This window comes from Dama dama, chromosome 5 (assembly GCF_033118175.1).
Source record: "Dama dama isolate Ldn47 chromosome 5, ASM3311817v1, whole genome shotgun sequence".
Taxonomy (NCBI): Eukaryota; Metazoa; Chordata; class Mammalia; order Artiodactyla; family Cervidae; genus Dama; species Dama dama.
In genome coordinates this window covers 88,033,194-88,055,594 of record NC_083685.1, presented here as the reverse complement: position 1 = coordinate 88,055,594, position 22,401 = coordinate 88,033,194, and the positions used below count along the sequence as shown (strand labels likewise).

Genomic DNA, 22,401 nt, shown 5'->3' with positions numbered 1-22,401 from the left:
AACGTCACTTCCTCAGAGACTTCTTAACCGCCCTATGCAAAACATCCCCCTGGCACCTCCACTGCAGTCGCATCAATCTCTATCCTATCCCCTTATATTGCTTAGTTCTTCATCCCAGTTATCACCCCGACAATATGTATTTGTTCACTGTCTCTCCTACTAGAATGTCATCTTGTTCACTGCTATATTCTCTGTCCTAGCCCGTGCCCTGTGCGGCTCAAAAACTGCTGAATTAGTTTTAAGATTTTGTAACGTCAGAAAAAAGAAAAGATTTTTGTAACGCCTAGGCATCTTTTTCTTGCACGTTTTACCTTATCACCATATTAAAGATAATAAAGTACACCTACATCCCATAACTTTATATAGAAAAATAGTAGCTAACATTTATTGAGCGTTTTCTGTGTGAGGACTTTTCTAAGTGCTTTACAAATACTTATTCATTTAATTCTCACAACCCCATGAGGTAGATATCTTTATTATCCCATTTGACAGAAGAGTAAGCCAAGGCCAGAATTACTGGACTTGTCCACTGTAAAATAAGCTTGTAAGTGGCAGTGCTCTGTCATGTTCCATGCTTTGCCACCCTGTAGACTGTTGCCCGCCAGCCTCCTCTGTCCATGGAGTTTTCTAGGCAAGAACACTGGAGTAGTTGTCATTTTCTACTCCAGGGGATCTTCCTGACCCAGGGATGGAACTCTCGTCTCTTGCATCTCCTATATTGGCAGGCAGATTCTTTACTACTGGGACACTTGCGAAGCCCTAATAAGTGGCAGAGTCGGCTTTCAAACCCAGACTCCAGAACTCAAGACCACAAAATTGAAGATGACTTGACCTAAAATTATGTCTTAAAGCCATTTATTTGGACAGTTAATCTCAGGGTTTTTTTGTTTTCACTTTAGATCTTTAACTTCTTACCACAATATTTTGGTTTTTCAGAGTATAAGTTCTGAACTTTTGTTAAATTTTTGTTCTTTTTGATGCTATTAAAAATGGAATTTTCTTAATTTCATTTTCAGATTGCTGTTGCTTGTGTATAGTACAATTGATTATTGTATATTGACCTTTGTTTTAAAATTTTATTTAATTGAAGGATAATTGCCTTACAATATTATACTGTATATTGATTTTGTATTGTGAACTTTGCTGAACTCTTATTAGCTCTAGATTTTTAAAAAATGTATTCCTTAGAATTTTCTATATATAGGTGTTTCTGTTTTCTAGGGTTCCAGTTAAAGTACCAAAGGCTGAGTGGTTTAAATAACAAATTTTATTTTTTTGGGGCGCTGTGCACCTTGGGGTCCCGACAGTAAAAGTGCTGAGCCCTAACCACTGGACCACCAAGGAATTCCCTAAACAACAGAATTTATCATCCCACAGTTCTAGAGTTTTAAGTCCAAAGTCAAGCTGTCAGCCAGGTTGGTTCCTTTGGAGAGCTGCGGGGAAAGAGTCTTCTAAGTTTCTCTCCCTGACTTACGGTGGTTTGTCTTCTGTATCTCCTCATATTGTTTTCCTTCTTTGCCTAACTCTGAGTCTTACAAAAAAAAAAATCCCTTTTTGTAGTTAGTGGTCCATGCTTTCACTCCAAGAGGCAGGGTGCAGCCAGAAAAAAATGTGGGTGGGGTGGGGGAGTTGAAGTAATTTACACAAAGTCACAGAGTAAGTATGGAGCTGAGTTAGAGTTGAGTTTTTTATAAAACATTTTGGCTCAATAGTGAGAACAGTGGATTGGAGACTGAGAATGTGACAGTAACCTGGATAAGAGATCAAACTGGTCTGAAGTAGGACATTAGTTGCAGAAAAGCATTTTATTCATTCTTCCTAAAACAAAAAATAATTCTATTTATTTATTTATGCTATGTAGATTTTAAGGGTCCACTAACCACTGGACGACGACTCCCTCCCTTAAGCTCTCTTTTTTCATCTGTATTAACCGGGTGATAACAGTGGCACCTACATCACATGTTTGTTGAGACAAGTAATGTGAAACTTACGCCTTGTCTGGCACACAAATGCTTCATGGATATCCGCTATTATTTTTTCCTTTTAATAGGAACATGTAATTTACATTACTAGTTACTTCTCTATGACAAACTGTGCTCTAAGTGCAGGCAGAGAAGTTTAAGTGGCTTGCCCAAAGTCATGCAAATAGGCGGTAGAAACGATCCCAGGCACCTGGACTCTAAAACAACTTACTTACTTGTGTTATTCTCTAACTGTCCTCTTAAAACTCCTATGTTGCTACCCAGGGACTTCAGCATAAAACGCAACTTCTCAGACTGCTTGAGAATCTCAAGAAGTCATCTTTGCCAGCCTCCCCAGCATCATTTCTTGCCATCAGCCCCCTCACTACCACCTCCAACCTTACTACCTCTAGCTTTTTTTTCAGGTGCTCAGGCTCAAAGACTTGCACTTTTTGCACCCTTAGGGAAATACCCTCTCCTCCACCTCGCTTGCTCCCATTCACTCTTCCGGCAACCTTCCTTGATACCCTGATGACCGCCAAGGCTCTATAAAAAGGCTCCCCTCCTTTGAGGCCTGCCAACACCTCGTATTTCCATCACCTCGGTGACCACGCTGCGTACTTTACGCACCTATCACCAATGTGTGAGTTACTAGACTGAGGTTGCGACTTCTTTGATTCAGTAGTAGAAAAACGTCCACCGCTTACTACAAAGAGTAATCAGGGTAACGAAACAAAACGAAAAACTGGGTGCTGTCTCAGTTATCCTTTATTTGTAATTTACCCTGAATTACGCTGGGGATTCTTTTCCGCTTTTCCACCCCCTGCTCACCCCTCCAATTCGCGAGCGTCTCGGCGTAAATGGGTCACCATATCCTTTATAAAGAAAAATAAGCTCTGAGAAACTCGCTCGCACACGAAAGCCGAGACGGCAAGCACGGACGAGATGGCCGCCAGCCCGACGCGGCCGCGAGTCTCCACCCACTTAGGGCGGAGGCCTGCGTCACGTGACCCTCCCCGGCTTGGCACCGCCTCCGGCCGCAGAGCCTGACGGGAGACAGAGCGGCGAGCGAAAGCGGCGGCCATTTTGTGGATGTTTCCTGTGGGACGCGGTGGTGGCGGTTGGGTCGGAAGAGTGAGCTATTCTTCACGTTGTTTTTTCCTGTTTGTTTTCTCCTCTTTTTGTCGGTAGAGCGCAGTTATGGGTCGCAAGAAGAAGAAGCAGCTGAAGCCGTGGTGCTGGTATCCTTTGTCGGTTTGAAGTCGAGGCCAAGCGGGGGCGCCGGTTAGTGATGACTGGCTAGGAGAGGCCTGGTTTCGGCCTATGGCGGAGAGTGGGATCTTAGGCCTCGAGGTCGGTGGTTTGGTGGTTGGACTTGGATTTGTGAAGACTCGTCAGAAAGTAGGTGCCCTGGGGCGAGAGGCTCTGGCAGTTGTGGGTCGTGGAACTTAGTGACTCAGGAGGTTCTTGCTTTGGTGCGAGCGTTGACCCCCTGAGGCGGCTCGGACCCCATCACCAAGGACAGAATACCCTGAGGACTCTTCTGCCACACTCCGTTGTTTTGTTGACGATTCCACAAAGGGACTTCGAGTATAATACGCTGATTGATTCTGGAGGATTAGGAGAGAGCTTCCGGAGTCTGTCACCCACTTTCTTTTTCTGGTGGAATCAGTGGTTTCGTAAAGGCTTCTGTTAGTCAACCCTGATTTCGACGCCCCCCCCCCCCCACTTCCCCCCTTTTTATTGCGGGGGTGGGCGGTAGATCTAGTTTCCGCGTCTCACCCTCTGGCCCCTTAATCTTCGAGAAGTAACAGGGTGGGGTTACTTATGTTTATACCTAGCTTTCTAGTAGTGAAAAAATGCATTTTAGGAATAAAACGTGGCGTCTCCCCCCCCCCCCCCCCCCGGAAACGTTAATAAACTACGTTCCAGTTGTTTTTATTTATTGTCCTGTACCTAAAAAAGCTTGGCTACAGAACTGAATTTATTTTTGTAATAGTTGAAAAATGGTTACAAGTTTTGTTAAAGTGCTTTTAGGAAAATCTAATTGGTGAGTTAATGCTCGGTAACATAACTCTTATGTGAGTTTAAATGAAACCTTTGGCAACATAAATTCGGAATTGCAGGCAACTTTATGGGTTTTTATAGGAAATGGTTACTTTTACTCGCAGTGAACTTATTTTCAGATCCCAAATTAGTGTTAAATTCTAAATGTAAATTCTTAATCTGATTATTTTTATGTTCTACTTAATTCTTGAAGTTTTGTCGATATAAACTGTGTTGTTCTTTAATAAACATTGATCCCTTGCAGTTAACAACGTGCGTTTGTAAAATGTTGAGAGATTGAACAAAAGTTAATTTCACATAAATCTGGTAAACGCTGAAATTTGACAAAGCTATATGGCCTACTGTCTACGGAGATGTGTTTAGGGTTGGTGAAGAGAGATTGTGGGCTTCCGGGACGTTGAAAATTCCAAAATTAGTGGCAGGTTTATTTCGAGTTATATAATACCAAAGGCAGAGTTTATACAAAGTACTTTTGGTTTTAGCTGTTCTCCGTTTTTAATGTTAAGTAGTGAATAGTGTTCTCTTTAATTGCATATTTATTTTCTGTAAGTAATGTTATTGTGCTATATTTTTGTACCTTAACAATAGTGATCAGGTATTGTAATAGAGATTTTGATGATGAGAAGATCCTTATACAGCACCAAAAAGCAAAGCATTTTAAATGCCATATATGTCACAAGAAATTGTATACAGGACCTGGCTTAGCTATTCATTGCATGCAGGTAAGGAGTTTTGTTCTCTTAATTTTTGCTCTCTTGTAGTTTGGAAACAACATGGAGGAAAAACCTTGAATTTCTTCTTGAAACCCAAGGGTGTTTTTTGTTGTTCATTGCAAAAGATTGGATAAGATGACCAGTTAATTTAAAAAAAAAAAAAAAAGTGGTTTAGCCATGGAGAAGATAAACGATTGATTTTCTATGTTTAAAGAATTTTTATTAGTATTTGCCTTTAAATTATTGATATCTTCATCCTAGTTAGATACGTGACAGGCTGAAATCACAAAATATTTCCTCAATACTTGGGCAAAAAAACAAAGATTAGTGATTTAAATTTTGTAGACAATCTGACCAGTTCTACTCCTGTAAGAATTAGTACATATGGAGTAGGAAATGGCAACCCATTCCAGTCTTCTTGCCTGGAGAATTCCATGGACACAGGATCCTGGTGGGCTACAGTCCATGGGGTCGAAAATGACTGAGTCAATAAGCCTTTGAAAAAAGGGTCACTCAGTGAATAAACCTTTGGAAAAAAAAAAAAAAAAAGAATTAGTACATAATTAACTGCCATTACTCTGCCATTGAAGGATTTGTTACAATCCCGTTGCCTGCCTGGGGCTAGGTTTAGTTCCACCATTTATTCCATGGAAGGGTAGCGCTGTATTTCATTTAAAATTTAAGTTTTTTTCATTTCTAAGTAGGGGGAGCTTTGTAATGTATACTTCTGAAGATCTAGCAAGTTTTATTTTTGAAGATCTGTTTTATTCAACATTTCTTCTACTTTGCCAGTCCTAGAGCTGCCTGAATTTTTGTGTAATTGGACCCTAGAGAGGCGTGAGATGAAGGAATCCCCATTGGAAATTACTGTTGGTAGGAGGCAGGGAGGTAAATTAAAACAAGATTATTGCTTCCCCAAGCTTAAAAATAAGTTTTTGTAGATCTTTCTCACTTCTATCAAGCCAGTCAGTAATTTGAAATCCATTCAGAAATCTAAGTGCCTGCTACATCTGCAATTTTCCATTGTGGCAATCACTGGTTGTTAATCGCTAAATCCTGTCTGACTCTCTTTGACTCCTGGACTGTAGCCTGCCAGGCTCCTCCGTCCTTGGAATTGCTCAGGCAAAAATACTGGAGTGGGTTGCCACTTTGAACTCAGGTCTCCTGCATTGCAGGCAGATTCTTTACTGCTGAGCCATGAGGGAAACCCAGTCACTTAGTTACCTGTGACTATTTTAAAAGAAATTTAAAAAAGAGAAGTTAAATTCCTTAGTCATATTATAGCCACATTTCCATTGCTTAGTCACATGTGACTGGTGGATGACTATTGTATAGTACAGATGTAGGACTTTACCATTTATGTGAGACAGCATTGTACAGTGTTTGAAGCACCATATATATAGCAATGAATAAAATTGTCATTTTTGTGAAGTTTAGATCAACACTGTGGAGGAAAACAACCTATAATTGTTTACTTAGTCTTATGCTGATACACGATAGAAAACTAAAACTAGGTAGAGGGGAATAGGGAAGGGCCATAAGATAGTAAAGGCCTGAATGACAAGCTGACATCTGAAGGGAGATCAAAGAGGGTGAGGGAGAGATTCCAGGGAACAGCAAATGAGAAACTGTTACATCAGGAGTTTATATTGAGGGAAGAGCAGCAATGTGCTACTTTATATAGGAGGTCTTGTTGGCTGCTGTATTTCTTTAAGTCTGAATTAAATGGGAGGTTTTAATTGAAGTGTAACATGGTTTGGTGTACTTTGGGTCATTTTGGCTGTAAGGTTGAGAATAGACTGTAGAGTGCAGTAAGACCGCCTTAGGAGTATTGGAGGCAAGAGGTGATGGTGACAGAGATAAGAATTTGTTGATGGGTTAGATGTGAAAGGTGAGAAAGTGAGGGGTGGAGGATGATTTGAAGGTTTTTGACTTGAGCACTGTGAAAAGTGAGTTGAATACAGTGATAGTCAATTGGCCCTTGGTATTTTGGTATCACTGTGGATTCAACCAACCACAGTTGGGAGTCAGTTGATTGAACCCTCAAGTGCAGAAATCCACAGATACTGGAGGGTGACTGTACTGTGCCATTTTATATGAGGGACTTGAGCATCCTTGGTATGAGATGGGTAGTCCTGGAACCAGGTCCTCGATACCAAGGGATGATCACTGATGTCTAGAAAGCTTTGGGAAGAATAGGCTTAGAGGTGAGAATACTAAATCATCTTATGTTAATTTTGAGTATTTTAGTGTTGAGAAGGTCTTACTGAATATCCAGATGGAGATGGCATATAAGCAGTTGAATCTGCAGGTCTATAGTTTAGAGAAGTTGGAGCTAGAGATGGAAGTTTGGGAGGATACAGTATAAGGATGGCTATTTTAAGCCATGATACTAGATGTCCTTAGGGAGTATAGATAGAAAAGAGGTGCAAGGACTCCACCTTGGGTGTCTCCCAGCATTTAGAGGTAATGCTGATTAAAATAAACCAGATGATTGAAATAAACCTATCAAGATTGAGAAGGTAGGAAAACCAAGAGACTAGTGCCCTGGAAGCCAAATGAGGTGTTTTAAGGAGAGAGTTAAGTCAAAGCTAGTGGTAGGTCAAGAAAGCACAGGACGAAGAGTGGTTTGATCAAAGTAGAGGTCATTGATTACTTGCCAGGAGTGCTTTCCTAGGATGAAGAAGATGAAAGGCTGTTTGGAGTGCTTGCAAGATAAATGGGAGGGAAAGTAGAGGCACTGTTTCAGGGAGTTGTACTATAAGAGAAGAGCAAAGAAATGTAATGAAAGCTGGAAGGACTATTAGTAATGTATTTAATTGAAATTGTCTATTTATTAAAAAAAAAGTCTATTTATATATTCTTATAGCAGCCTGTGACATAGGCATGGCAGTTAAATTAGACACATGCTCCAGTTTTTATAGATAAAAGATGTTTTTCCCCTCAGCACTTAGAAGCGTAATGAAAACTAGTTACTGTGTCTGTGGATGTAGCTATATTTCTTTAGAGAACATAGAGATGACTTCATGTTCATCATCAAGAAAAGTAACATTCTAAAAAACTTGGGGGGGGAATAATTACATGATTTATTGAGTAGCTTTATTCATGGATCTTTTAATAATATAATTTCTAAGTTTGATTTGCATTTCAGTTTTTTAAATCTTTGAGATACTCTTCTAGGAAGAAAAAAGTTTTCTTTACCTTCTGTTCTGTGAAAGAGTCTTAAAGGAAAAGAAAAATGTGTTACTTGGACACCTGTATCAAAGTCATTACCCTTACCGTATAAAAGCGGTTCTCAAACTTGAACATGCAAAGGAATCACCTTGAAGGCCTAGATTCATGGTTGTACTCAAGAGTTTCTGATTCAGTAGGACTCAAGTGTGCCCTGAGAATTTGCATTTCTGATAAGGTTCCAGTTGAAGCCAGTGGTCTAGGCAAACTACTTTGACATCCTTTAACCTAAGTTAAAACATTTTGCTGAAGGAACCAAGACTGACCAGGGTTTTACCATATTGGCAGAAGTTACTCACTGAGGGTTAGAAATGTTTGATCTAGCAAAGACGGTACAGTGAAAAAAGGTCCTGAATCCTCAGTGTTATACAGTAACACATCTTAAGAACTTCTTTTTGTGATCAACCAAATACATGCAGAGATAGGGACAGGTTCTCTGCTATGGCAGTGTTAAGCTCCTTAGGTGACTCATTAGCTGTGGGTAATGCTAATTATAAATGTCACTTTGTGGTTTGTAATTATTAGCTTGTCAAGTACATCATTGGAAATTTCACTTTATTTATTTATTATTTAATATAATAAGGCTTCATAAGCATTACTTAATTCAGACTTCAGACTTCCCTGATTTGAGTAGTACTGTTACTTCATTGCTAATAATTCAAACAAGATTATAAGCTACACATTGCCAAGTGCTTTTTATATACAGTTTTTTTTTTTTTTTTATCTTAAAAATAACCTGAGAAGTTAGGTAGTAAATTAGGTGAAGTAAACTGAGGCTTAGGTCAAATGATTTGCCCAGACTCTGAAAAGCTGGGGGGTTGAATTCAGTCTCACTATAGAACAAGTTATTCTTTACCTTTATACTAAATGGTCTATGAGTAATTTAAAATTCTTTTTTAAAAAAGACTTTCATGAGGCAGTTTTGTCTATCTAATGGAAGGCTTGTGTTCTGTTTGTGTGGATTTGTTTGTTTTTTAATTTTAGGTGCATAAAGAGACAATAGATGCAGTACCAAATGCAATACCTGGGAGAACAGACATAGAGTTGGAAATATATGGTATGGAAGGTATTCCAGAAAAAGATATGGATGAAAGAAGACGACTTCTTGAACAAAAAACACAAGGTAAATACTAAGGTATACGCTTAATAAATAAATTTCTTAATGAAGCTTCACTAATGAGAGTATTATTACTATTGTAAAGTATAAATTTAATGGTCGGTGTTAGATCTATTCGGGCTTCCTTGGTGGCTCAGACAGTAAAGAGTCTGCCTGTGATGCAGGAGACCTGGGTTTGATCCTTCGGTAGGGAAGATCCCCTGGAGGAGGGCATGGCAACCCACTCCAGTGTTCTTGTGTGGAGAATCCCCTTGGACAGAGGAGCCTGGCAGGCTACAGTCCGTGGGGTCGCAAAGAGTCAGACACACTGAGCGACTAAGCATAGCACCGCACATTAGATCTATTCAGAATTCCACAGTTTTGAGTTTTTTTGTCTTATGTTTGAAATTAATAGATTTTGTTTTGTATACATGGTACTGTTTGGATAATTTCATACATTATTTTTTTGCTCATAACTGAATTCCAGGTAGATATAGCAAGTGTTAAGGCCTTTAAAAATGAAGGTACCTTGTTTAGATTTATGAAATCACTAGTTGTAAATTTTTAGTACTGTATTTGACTTGGTATTTGCAGCCCTCTTCTATCCAAATGATAGAATCTTATTAATAACCTAAGAAATTTTTTATTTTGAAAAGCATTACAGGGAGGTCAGACAGCTTTGTCATAATTTACCTTTTAGAGTGGAATAGGAAGCTTGTTATGTAAAGTATAGCTGATTTAGGAAAATGACTTTTGCTTGCCATAGAATAGGGAGGGGATATTAACCTTCTTGCTTAATACAGATTGAAAAACCATTTAAAGAGTAAAGAACAGTGTTGGACGAATTTTTTTGCAAAAAAAAAAAAATCTCAAGAGCTAGTTGCACCGAAATAAAGTTTTTAAATGTTGAATGTCTTAGACTTGCTTTGTTTTTCTTTTTTTTACTCTATGGGAAAAATTAATTGAACCTTTTTTAGCAGAGAGTCAAAAAAAGAAGCAGCAAGATGATTCTGATGAGTATGATGATGATGACTCTGCAGCTTCGACTTCATTTCAACCACAGCCTGTTCAGCCTCAGCAAGGTTATATCCCCCCAATGGCACAACCAGGACTACCACCGGTTCCAGGAGCACCAGGAATGCCTCCAGGTAGCACCTAAGGCCTCTTACAATTTAACATTCTCAAGTCTTCATTGATACAGATTAGAAGTATTAATTTTTCCTTCTGTTTGTATGTTTTCTTTGTGGTGAAAATTCTTATTTATAGGCATACCTCCATTAATGCCAGGTGTTCCTCCTCTGATGCCAGGAATGCCACCAGTTATGCCAGGAATGCCACCTGGGTAAGGAAACTCTTTTAATTAACTTGTGAGCTGGTGCCTAGTAGTGATCTTTCTCAGCTTGGGTGTTTACATCAATTAAATGTTACTTTGTGGGGTTTTCTTTGTTTTTTTTTGCTTCTAAAAGGTATGGGCTCTATTAATTATTAAACTTATCTAATAAAGAAATTACTAATAAATTTAAGGAATATAAATTTGCCTCTGGAGAGAATAGATTTTTGGGTTTTAGGATAAATGTAGGCAGCCATCTGCTTCAATTGCATCTGATGTAATTAAAGTAGTTGGTTGTAGATTTGAGTTTTTGAGATTCAGAACTATCCATGACACTTTGTAGTTGTGACAGAAGCAAACTCTGTAAATGATTTGTCAAGTCTTCAAGAACTAAAATGAATATGAGGTGCCCGTGCTCATCACTTTTACTTAAAAATATTGTTGGATGTGAAAGGTATACAATACACTTTCCCACTGTATTTTGAAAATCACAGTTAGATTTTGATTTTGTCATACATTTTCACAGATTGCATCATCAGAGAAAATACACCCAGTCATTTTGCGGTGAAAACATGTAAGCATCTCATTCATAATGTAATTCAGGAGGTATAATCATAATGTCATTTTTTTGTGTGTTTAATGGTATCTATTCAGTTGACTTCAAAACTTTTCTAACCTTCCTCACTAAAACTTCTAAAATTTGCAAACTGACACAGATCTCTTAAAGGAGGGAACTAAAAAACATCTGAGGAAATAGTAATAGACCCACATAAATCATTTTCTAATTTTGCAGCTGTTTTCCCCGAGCTGCTAAAAGTTACGAGACTTAGTAGAGAGGGTTGATATTTAAGAAAGAGTATATTCTTTTGTGAAATTACATGCTCTATTATGGAAAGTAATTGAATTTTCTTTAATAAAACCTATATATAGAAGTTATTCTGTTTAAGAATCCTAAATCAAAAATTCACAAAACTTGTGATTTTTTAAGTGAATTGGACACTGATATTTGAAGGTGAGCTCTTCTAAGGAAAGGAAAATAAGGGTTATGCTTTTAAGTCCTGGTTTAGTGTTAGGAGCTTTCTACATAAAAAGTAGAGGCTGTGAGTTTAGTTTTGGTTATCTTTCATTTTGATGGTGGTTTATGTGTGCCCATCCCCCAAAAAAGAAAACTTTTCACTCCATAGAATACACTTAGTATTTTTTCTTTTTGGAAAAAATCTGACGGCTCTAAAATGGAGGGTTCTGTTTAAGGGGGGAGGTTTTTTGGTTTTGTTTTTTAATTTATATTCTGTGGATATATTCCAAGTGAGACAGAAAGTGATTTTGTTTTCCAGTTACACATTTTAGATAAGGCCTCTTGTTTTTAAGAAGAGTAAAATATTTGTTCTCAGTAACTTTAAATGTATTAAAATGTTCTTTTAACAGACACTGAATTTTTTTCCCCCTCTTCTGGTAAACCAGAGTGTTTGCTGGGCTTTAGGGGATTTATTTTGATAGGATTGTTTTTAGTGTGTTGTATGTTCTTTCACTTCGATAGATTTCAATATTAGAGGTCAAATTCAAGTCTTTATTGTTGTTTCAGGCTTTTAGCTAGAATATTTTCTAATGTTTTATGCTGTTAATTAACTTTAGTTGTCTCTTGAAATTTGCTTTCTAATAGAATGATGCCAATGGGTGGAATGATGCCACCTGGACCGGGAATACCACCTCTGATGCCTGGTATGCCACCAGGTATGAAATGTTAGACAATTTCCTTTTTAATATGACAGGCATGTTTTATTCTTAAGTATTTTGAATAACAAATTTATGAGCATTGGTACAATGTGATTTTAAATTTTCCATAGGTTAGCGACTTCTTTTAAAATTACTGTGAGAAATTACTGTGGTTTTATTTTTGTGTGTGTGTGTGTGTGTTTTAATAGACAGTAAAAGTAGTCTTCAAAGCAACCAGAATGAGTCATTGAACTTGTGACTTAAAGAGTGGTTATATATATTAGGAATATTTTAGACAAGTAATGGAGACCCTTAGCACGTAACAGAAAAATCCAACCCTAAGTGGTAGATTTGATGACTACGGTGATAACAAGAACCCATACTTTTTTAAATTTGCCACTTTGCCAGCCTTAGCTTTTGTTCCTCAGACATGTTACTCAGTAGTTCCAAGATGACTCAGGCAAGAAAGGATGCTTTTATTTCTTTTACTTTATGGCAAAGTAACTTTCCCAGAAGCTCTTAGCCTCTTAGATATCATTTGCCAGAAAAAGGTCTAATGGACCCCCTAGGTACAAGGAAGCCTGCAAATTAATTAAAATATCTTGACTAAGTCTATAATGTGAGGAGATGGGATTTGGTTAGCCCAAGAAATAAGTGTGCCACACAGGTTTCCATGAGACTCGATCTGTTGCCTGGTTTTTTAGTCCTAGCACGTTTGATTTGCAATCCATAACAGAGTCACATGTACTCAAGTGATAGTATAAAAGGAGCAGGAAAAATAAAGCAGCAGCAAAATTTGAATCATAGCTAGCGCAACCTTTAATTTTTAGGCAACAGCTTCACATACATTATGATCTGACATAACTTTAGACCTTTAAAGGAATAAAGAAAAATAACCTGTATTCATTTGCTAATAGGAAGTCAGTAAAAGTTTAAGTTACTTTGAGGCACTTGAAAGAACGGCTAGTGGTGCATTTAGGAAAATGTATGTATTAAAGTATTTAGGTGGAGTAACTTCCTTTCTGGAATAATTTTTATGAGTATATGACCTATTAATAGTTTTTATTGCAGTTTGCATTAGAGTTCTGGAAACATCTGTCTTAGATGATTGAAATAATTCTGTATGTTTGAAAACTTTATTACATTAGTAAATATCAATAGGCCTACTTGTTGCTCTGCCCATATATAGGTTTTCTCGTGGTATCTTAAACATCTAAAAATTTTAAAGAGGAACAAAGTCATGTAGAAAGTTGGAGGCAGAGTTGTTCCAAGTGGCAAATGCCTAGGTTCTGTGGGCCTCTTTGAGTTCAGGAGTCAAGAGTTAGTAATTTTACAGTATAGGGTTTTTTGTTTTGTTTTTTAATTGGCTACGAATTTTTTTTAATTCTCTGCAGGTATGCCCCCTCCTGTTCCACGTCCTGGAATTCCTCCAATGACTCAGGCACAGGCTGTTTCAGCTCCAGGTATTCTTAACAGACCACCTGCACCAACAGCAACAGTTCCGGCTCCGCAGCCTCCAGTTACTAAGCCTCTTTTCCCCAGTGCAGGACAGGTAAGGCGAAATTCTTGAAAAAGGAGTGCATTAATATTTAAAGGTAAAGTGCAGTTTACTGAAATCCTTAAGTTTGTCATAGGTTATTTAAGTAGTTCTTTATCTTTTTAATATAATTTATTTATTGTACTAAGGAGTGGCCTATTCTCTCCCATGTTTGCACACATTGATTTTCTCTACTCATAAAAGATTAACTGAAACCAGAGAATAGTGTTGTATGTTATTTTTTCATAATAGTTAATGCTGGTTATTCTTCACTTTATTAGAAATGAAAATTTAATTTCTGGGAGCTTAAGTAAAAATGTTAAGAACTCCTCTTTTACATAATGAGCTCTGGGTAGAATGAAACCAAAGACAAAAATGTAAAATCCTGAAACCTGTAGCAAATTATTTTTGGGCTCTTCCTTTAATCTAGAATTGTTAAAGAATGTTGCACTGTTGTAGGAAGGGCATCATTTAATGGATTTTGACCTAGTCAAACTGGTATTTCTACTCATCTTTTTTCTACCCCTTGCCAGAACTCGGAAGCAAAAGATTATATGTAGTACGTATGTAATGGTTGTTACCCCAGTTTCATTCTGAATTAGGCAGGTGTATTTAATTCATTCAGAATTCAAAAGATCAGGATGTATGTTATGTTCTTTATTGTTCACCTTAAAATGATCTATTAGATGTTTTCTTTTTTCAGCTTTTTCCTATTTGTAGTTGCTAAATTAACAAGCATTACTTTTTAAGTGCCTTTTAAGGCATATTAACTTATGCTTTTGAGATTGGGGGTGATCTTTTTCCTGAGGGATGTTATTAAACTTTTGGCAAATATTGTTAACTGAGAGAATTAAGTAATGCATCATAATTCTCAGTTTAAGGTATCAGTTTTGAAATACCATAGTGCAGAACACCTTAGGTTTAGGGGGAAGAAAAAACTATGGTTAATTAGATTTATTGATATAGAATTAAAGTTTTTTTGAAACTCATACTGTCACTCTGTTTATTGTAAATGCATTAACTGCCTACCTCTATATATAAAACAGTCTTGATTGCATTGTATTTTGCATTTACAGAAATGCAGTCTATCTATACTGGAAAAAAAAGTCTACCACATGGCTTATTTTCACCCATTTGTTTGGAGACTTTTCATTGTTTCCTTTCTTTTATGCTACAGATGGGGACACCTGTAACAAGCTCAAGTACAGCTTCATCCAATTCAGAAAGTCTGTCTGCATCTTCTAAAGCTCTGTTTCCTAGCACAGCACAAGTACGCAGGAAGTTGCAGTTTAAAATTGTTAAAATGGCTTTATAACTTAACCCTTTGGACCCTACTTAAAAACTTAATCTTTTCCCAAAAATATATTATTTAATTTTTAAAAAAGAAATTAATGGCTTATAAATCAATGGTATTTGAAAATTTGAACCACATACTAATAGAAAAAAAATGTACCCCAAACTCCTATGGCTCTAAAGGGTTAAAAGCATGTAAGCAGTAAGTGCATTATAGTGGCCAATGGTTAGCTTGATGCATGATTAAGCTATTCTGTTTATGCTGTTTAATGCATCACATATAACGTAAGGAAATCTAGTACTCTGCATTTGGTTCTAAAAATTGGCCTAGTTTACATGTTTCAGATGCATAGTGTTACAGAAAGTAACAAATATATTACTGGTAACTTTATACTTAAAAGCTCTACTGAACCCTTTTGTCCATCATAATCATACAGACATTGTTAATTGAGCGGACACTGTATTACTATATAAAGAATATTTCTGAAGGCCATGTCTTTAATGTGTCACCATTGATGATTGTTTAAGGTAGCCTTAGTAACTGAAATTTATGCAAACATTTTTTTGTATTCTATAATTTGACTTTTTCTTATTTTTTTGTTTGGTAGATCAATTTTTTAAAAAGTAATTTAGAGTAATGAAAATTGAACATACTCTATTTCATGATACAGTACAGTAGTTCATCAATTAGGAATAATACAAAGCTTTGTAAATTAATTTTTGGTGAGGAGATATATGCTGTCTGAGAAATTACATAAGCAGTCTTGTTTCTTGTTTCCCCTGCTGTGTTTTAGTTGTACTTTGATTCAGCATCTTTCAATATTTTATGTTACCTTAAATTTTGTGGATTGATCATGTTAACTTAGTTTTCATTTAAAATTTTGTCCCTTATTGAATGCTAGTGTATTGCTTTTAAGTTAAATTGGTAGTAGATATATTTCAGTTTTGAGGTTTTATTGATGAAAGATTGTTTTACAGGCTCAGGCAGCTGTCCAGGGACCTGTTGGTACAGATTTCAAGCCCTTAAATAGTACCCCTGCAACAACTACAGAACCACCAAAGCCTACATTCCCTGCGTATACACAGTCTACAGCTTCAACCACTAGTACAACAAATAGCACTGCAGCTAAACCAGCAGCTTCCATTACAAGTAAGCCTGCTACACTTACCACAACCAGTGCAACCAGTAAGTTGATCCATCCAGATGAGGATATATCACTGGTAAGTTGTTTACAATTTTTTACTAGCAGAGTTTGATTGAGTACTATTGTAGCAACTTGTTCATTTGAAAAAGTTTTAATTTGTGTACCAATGGTCTTATGATCTGATTGAATGCTAAGTGATTTTTACCATTCAAATTTATTTTTACCATTCTAACTTCACAAAACAAAGTGAATATTGCATATTTTGATCTTAGATGCATTCCCCCTCCCCTAACACTATGTCTAAAAGAAGGTAGTGAGTTGGGTTCTTACTCTTAAAAATTAGTTTAGTTGGACATAAACTTGTAAATGAATTGAAGAAGCAGTTAAGTTAATCTGCAGATTGCTTACTGTACATACACCTTCTTCATTACACAGTTTCTTGCTGAAGCAATTTATAATTCCTGGAAAGTTGTTCAAACATAACATACTGCAAATATAAAACTAGGTGACGTTTCTTAAGGCATCAAGGCTTTAAGTAGTTGGATTGATTTGTGTTGTGAAAGTAATTGGAATGTAAGTACATTTAAAAATGATTATAAGGACTTTAGTTTCTTGCCTTCATGCTTAACAACTCTCTGTGTTCATATGTTTCACATCTCACATATTTTTATTCCTAGGAAGAGAGAAGAGCACAGTTACCTAAATATCAACGTAATCTTCCTCGACCAGGACAGGCTCCCATTGGTAATCCACCTGTTGGACCAATTGGAGGTATGATGCCACCGCAGCCAGGCATCCCACAGCAACAAGGAATGAGACCCCCCATGCCACCTCATGGTATTCCTCTTTTTTATGTTTTTTTTATTTAGTGGCTTTCTGAGTATACACATAAAACAAATTTATATGCAAAATGCATTACATTTAAAAGTATGGTGCACAGACTGAATCTTTTTTTGTGTGTTTTAAATGTGTTTTTTAGGTCAGTATGGTGGTCATCATCAAGGCATGCCGGGTTACCTTCCTGGTGCTATGCCACCATATGGGCAGGGACCGCCAATGGTGCCCCCTTACCAAGGTGGGCCTCCTCGACCTCCGATGGGAATGAGACCTCCTGTAATGTCGCAAGGTGGCCGTTACTGATCTTACTTCATCCAGTCTAATAGGTTTGGAGATTAAACCTTTTCTCAACTTGTGCTGTTTATATAGCCAAGCTTCCGTCAATAAGGCGTCATTGTGACTTTAACAAAAACATTATCTTCCCACATACCAGGAACTATTGGACATTTATTTTACATGGGAAAATTTATTTGGAATAATAAAGCAGGAACTTTTCCTGAAGTTGCAATTTATACTGTATGGCTTCTTTTTCATGTTTCATCTAGGTTTTTAGAAGTGAAGTATAGTAAATTTGGTTCGTTATATTGTGAAGGCGCTGGAATTACATGAACATACCACCTTAATAAAGGCAAGTTCTGTAAGCTTACATTGCTATTTGTAAAGTTATGCCTTCACAGCATTTCAGATGCTGTTGGACTTCATGTCCCCAACCTAGCTTGGTGAGGGCTGTAACTGTCTCCAAGTACCTGTACATTGGAAGTCTGAATGTGTAACAATATTTAATGTATTTAGAGTTCCTCATGTTGCAGGGTTTAAGAAATCTGACCCTCCAAGGTCATGTGACTTTTCTGTACTGTTAAACTTCATTGTAATAAAATGAGAGAAAAATTTATGCCTTTTTATTCATAACCCAGCTGTGGACCACTGCCTGAAAGGTTTGTACAAATGCATGCCAGAGTAGATGTCCACATAATAAAATTTGTAGTTACCAATGCAGTTTTGATATGTCATTGGATTCTGTCATTGAATTGTAGGTTGTTCATTAGCTGCATGTTTTTAACTGGACAGTATATGTGGTATTGTATGTTAATCCTTCAGTTGACAAAAAACTTAGATATATATATATATATGGATCATTATATGAGTATGAAATCTTTATATTGTGTCACCTTTCCACCCCCTTGCTGTCAGTACATGTTAGATATAGAGACTTAAAATGTAAATCCTAATATTCCCTTCTTCCTGCTGCTGATGTTTAGAGCCTAGTGCCAGACCCATTCATTTCCTTTAGATTATATTTGAAACTGTGGTACCGAGTGGACCTCAGAAGCTTTTCAGGTGCAAAATTCTAGAAGCTTAGGTGCATGCAGTAATAGCCTTTTGTGCTGTTAATGACTGGTATGTATTCTAAGTGTAATTATGAGAATATAAATATGCCTCTCAAAATGGTTAACAGATGGATTTGAAAATTTTTATTATGTTCCTGGAAGATTTCATTATTTCTTTGATTAAATGGCTGCCTTCTGTTATTAAGCCTAAATGGCTTTTTGCTGTTAACCTTTTCATCCTTGGAAATTTGAATGTTAAAACTCTTCTATGGAGAACTTTTCTGTAGAGATGACTGCTATTATTCAGTATCTTGTGTTGCAAGTCTAATAATAATAGCTCGTTGACCACTTTTTGGCATCTATTTTTAAATCTTCTGTAGAATACTTTTATGATTATTTAAGTATCAAATGACCTGTACAAAGTATAATTATTAATATTATGAACTCAAGTTTAGTTTTCCTTTAGTTAAGACAGCTAAGAAAATAACATTTCTCTATAACCTTATGTGGAGGTGTAGGTGTCAGAATCTGAAGTTTTGTTTAAAAAAAAAGTTTAACCATATAACAAAATACTAAAGGATGTTTTAATTATCATAAAAGAACCTATATATAAGTGACAAGTAAAGTCATTGATTTAAAGAAAATACTGAGAATTACAAAGCTAAGTGCCATTTGTTTTGCTTCAGTGGTGGTATAGCTCCTGTGCTATTTATCACCAGGAAAGTATTTCTTTCTCTACCCCTTTTCTTAACAAACACATGTCTACCTACATAGTTTTGGAATTATCATATACTTCTTAGATTTGGCAGTACGTATGTCATACTGCCAAAGACCTGTGTTGAGAATCTTTAAGGTCAAGATGGCATAATTTAAATTTAGAATTATTAAATAGGAAATGTTTTTCCAAACCAAGTGTCTCCCAAGCATTTCATTTACAGGGTCATCAACAAACCAGGAATGGATGATAGCAGTGGGGCAGAGGGGGCAGGAAGAGGGTAAAAATGGGTTAGTAATACTTCAGAAATTTTGCAAAGCTTCATTTGCATTTAATGCAAAGAGAACCAGTATATTGAGGTTGCTTTCTGAGATCTATAAGGAGAAAACATTACTACTTTTGAATAAGGGGTAGAACTCTAATTATAAGTTATTTCAAAATGTTATGCACAGCACTTAGACTTAGGCACATCATCTCTTATGTTTGTATGTATATGGCTCAGATGGTGACCATATGGTATATTTAATGTATAGTTTGTGCATGCATCAGAGCATAATAAGCTTCTAGAACATACCTTTTACCTAACTGCTTCTGGGGTCCATATTATGGTTCAGTAATGAGTGGAACAAATTATGTTGAAGTAATTTTAACTCTTTGACTTAACTTTCTTAAATAATGGATGGAGTTCAGTTTAAGTAAACCTCATCTTCCTTCACAGAAGACAGCTTTGGGGACCCAGTTATATACAAGCAGGCATTGTGATTAACATAATTTAGGAGGTTGTCAGATTAATGAGACTGCCAGCTTTGGCTCTAGCATACATCTGTTGTCACCACTTGAGAAAAAAAAGAACCACCATTTTTGTCTGGCACTAGTTTCTATTATGTAGCTTTTACTACTGTATGACAGTAACAAGGCCAGCAGGTGAGGATCAACTTTTGAGTGACTGCTGGAATATCATTTGACTTGAATACTTACTGTCTTAGCAATCTCTCACACATTTACCAATTAGAAATGGGGTAAATATTCTTTGAGCCCTCCTATTCCACTGATCAAGTTATATAATTGAACTTAAACTCAGTTTAATTAAATTTAGTTATTTGTGGGGGTGGGGGAGAGTCCCAATAAAAGTATGGACTCAGAATGGAATTACAGTGGACAATAGATTTTTTTTTTTTTAAAGAGCTACTCCTTTTTTCCTATGCTTGCTTGATCATTGGGATTTTTTTTAATGCATGTCTTTTAAATTAATTGGGTAATGTTTTTCTAAAATTAAAATTTTCTTCTTCCTATAGCCCTGCCATAGGACAGGCTGAGGCTGAGTCTCAGTGTTGCCCTGTTCAGTCTGAGGCAAGTGGGATTTATTTTATTCCTTATAGGGGCTTTCACAGCTTTATGGCTGTTGGATATTCATGTCCCCAAACTTGCAGCAAGTTTGGTGAAGGCCCCTAAATTTAATTAAATTTAGGGTTTTTATACTCTCTTGGCAGAGAAGGCTCTATATTAATATTCACGTTTGACTGTGGTGTTAATAAACAAAATATTTGACATGTAATTTGTGTTACATAATACTTAACAGCCTCAGTAAAGCTGGTATTAACTTGTTTTGAACTTTAGTAAATTGACAAAATTTGACATTGTTGATTTGGAGGCTTGATATGTTTCATTCAAATTTTCCCTTTTACTTTTTAGGAAAATCTGACTGGTTATTTTCTCCTCAAACTATTAAATTTAACCTCAAGGATAAGTTTAATCATTAGACATGCCACTGGATAGTGAAATCTGCTTTTTTTAATCGCAAAGATACGTATTGAAGGTTGAAAAGCCATCTGGAAATGCTTGTGATTTTTAATATATATAAATCTCACCACATTAGAGCAAATGTTAATGTAGAGCCCTGTGAAAAGTGGGAAGATGGTGTGTATGTGTGGTATGTATGCGTATACACTACACATTTGGTATAAAAAAGGTTTGGGTATTAACGACTTACAGTATGGGTGATTATTTTCAAGCAGTCAAACTGAAATTGTATCACATAGTAAAGTTAGTATATTGAACTGTGGTTTTGGAATGATAATTTTGAGTTTCATTTTTATCTTTACTGAGCAATATTTGATGCAATATGCACACACGAAAAGCATCTATGTTTGTTTCCAACCAAAAATTGCTTTTATTTGGTTAAGAAAAGTATTTATGTGTATATGTTGTAGGGGGCAAGTAAAGGGGGAACTGGAAGAGAGGCCAAAACATTAACTTGGATTACTTTTGTTCTTCCTGTGTTAAAGCCATCGTTCTATGCAGATAGCATTTTCCTCTGAACAGTAACAGTTAACGTATAGTACAATGTTTAGCAAACTCAGGCTTGTGTTTCTATGTGGTTTTAATTCTTGGAAGCGTAAAGAAATACACATTCAGTGAATTCCAAATTTTCGTGTCTGTAACTAGAACATATGCTTTTCTCTGTAACTGAATCATGGAAAGAAGATAACAATGTTCGAAAAAAGAATGTGTCACCACGAAAAAATTACATTGGAATATTTTATTCCCTGCTCAATAATTGCACCTTTTAAGACTCCTTAGTTGGAGGTGCTTTCTGTTAGAGCCACCTTGCCCCAATATATTGAAGTATTCAAGCGTGAAGTTGCTTGTCCCATTTCTTAATAGTGATCATTGAAATAATTATAATTGAAATATACTCTTGTTTAAGTATATTTGAGTGCTGGGATGGGAGGAATTTTCTAAGGGTGACATAATTTATTGAAGGTGGTAAGATGTAGTTTCTTTGAGCTCTGTAGTTCTGTGATTCAGACAAATAACAATTTTAAGAATTACTTAACTCTCAGGTGTCTATCATGTCCACTGGTAAAACTTGGTAAATTACTGAAAGGAAATGTTGAAGTCACTTATTTTCTGAGATAAAATTTTGTTTAAACTGACACTTGTGTTGGTTATGAGATTTTTTAAAGTAGGAAACATGTAACCTAAAATTTGTGTAAATCAGGTATGTCTTTTTTTTAAGGTGGTATTTATCTACCATATTGAATAACTTTTGTATGTTATTCCAAAATGAAACTGGTTCTCTCTCACTCTTTTATGGAAGTCTTCTAAAAGAAAGGATTCATTATAAGACTATTGACTATAAGGCAGAGTTTTGTAAGTAAACATTCTCCCAATTATACTTCTGCTTGCAATCCTCATGATTTGAATACTAGTGTAGGTTACTCCTCTCTCAACCTTCTTTTTCAATATTTTATTTTCTGTTATCTGAATCATTTTAATAAATAACCATTTGTTTTTATAGCGTATAAATCATCTAACATTTCTGTGTGATTTCTTGGCAAAATAAGCAGCTACTTATAGTGTTATGCGCATATTGGATATTCACAATTTTGTGGTTAAAATATCTCCAATATTTCCAAGTGTTTTCATGTTTTT

At 36.3% G+C, this 22,401-nt stretch overlaps 1 protein-coding gene across 6 annotated transcripts; it reads left to right on the top strand.

The window, feature by feature from the left end:
• Positions 1-3,018: 3,018 nt before the first annotated feature.
• Positions 3,019-17,919, top strand: ZNF207 (zinc finger protein 207). Of its 6 annotated transcripts, none has more exons than XM_061142817.1 (12): positions 3,019-3,202; positions 4,624-4,750; positions 8,957-9,095; positions 10,046-10,216; positions 10,335-10,410; positions 10,925-10,972; positions 12,059-12,129; positions 13,506-13,663; positions 14,826-14,918; positions 15,920-16,162; positions 16,764-16,923; positions 17,066-17,919. In XM_061142817.1, the coding sequence occupies exons 1-12, from the start codon at positions 3,162-3,164 to the stop codon at positions 17,224-17,226; spliced, it is 1,488 nt and encodes a 495-aa protein (XP_060998800.1). In that variant the 5' UTR covers positions 3,019-3,161; the 3' UTR covers positions 17,227-17,919. The 6 variants fall into 6 exon arrangements, with proteins under 6 accessions (XP_060998800.1, XP_060998803.1, XP_060998802.1 ...); XM_061142818.1 differs by having other exon boundaries at positions 3,020-3,202; positions 10,049-10,216; XM_061142820.1 differs by lacking the exon at positions 10,925-10,972 and having other exon boundaries at positions 10,049-10,216.
• The last annotated feature ends 4,482 nt before the right edge of the window (positions 17,920-22,401 follow it).

What these genes read in the sequence shown, in the direction of transcription:
- ZNF207 (XM_061142817.1), top strand. Translation starts at nt 3,162, where the DNA reads ATGGGTCGCAAGAAGAAGAAGCAGCTGAAGCCGTGGTGCTG. An exon ending in ATGCCAGGAATGCCACCTGG is followed by an intron (nt 10,411 to 10,924) that starts GTAAGGAAACTC and finishes ACATTTTCACAG; the next exon opens with ATTGCATCATCAGAGAAAAT. An exon ending in TTTTCCCCAGTGCAGGACAG is followed by an intron (nt 13,664 to 14,825) that starts GTAAGGCGAAAT and finishes TTTATGCTACAG; the next exon opens with ATGGGGACACCTGTAACAAG.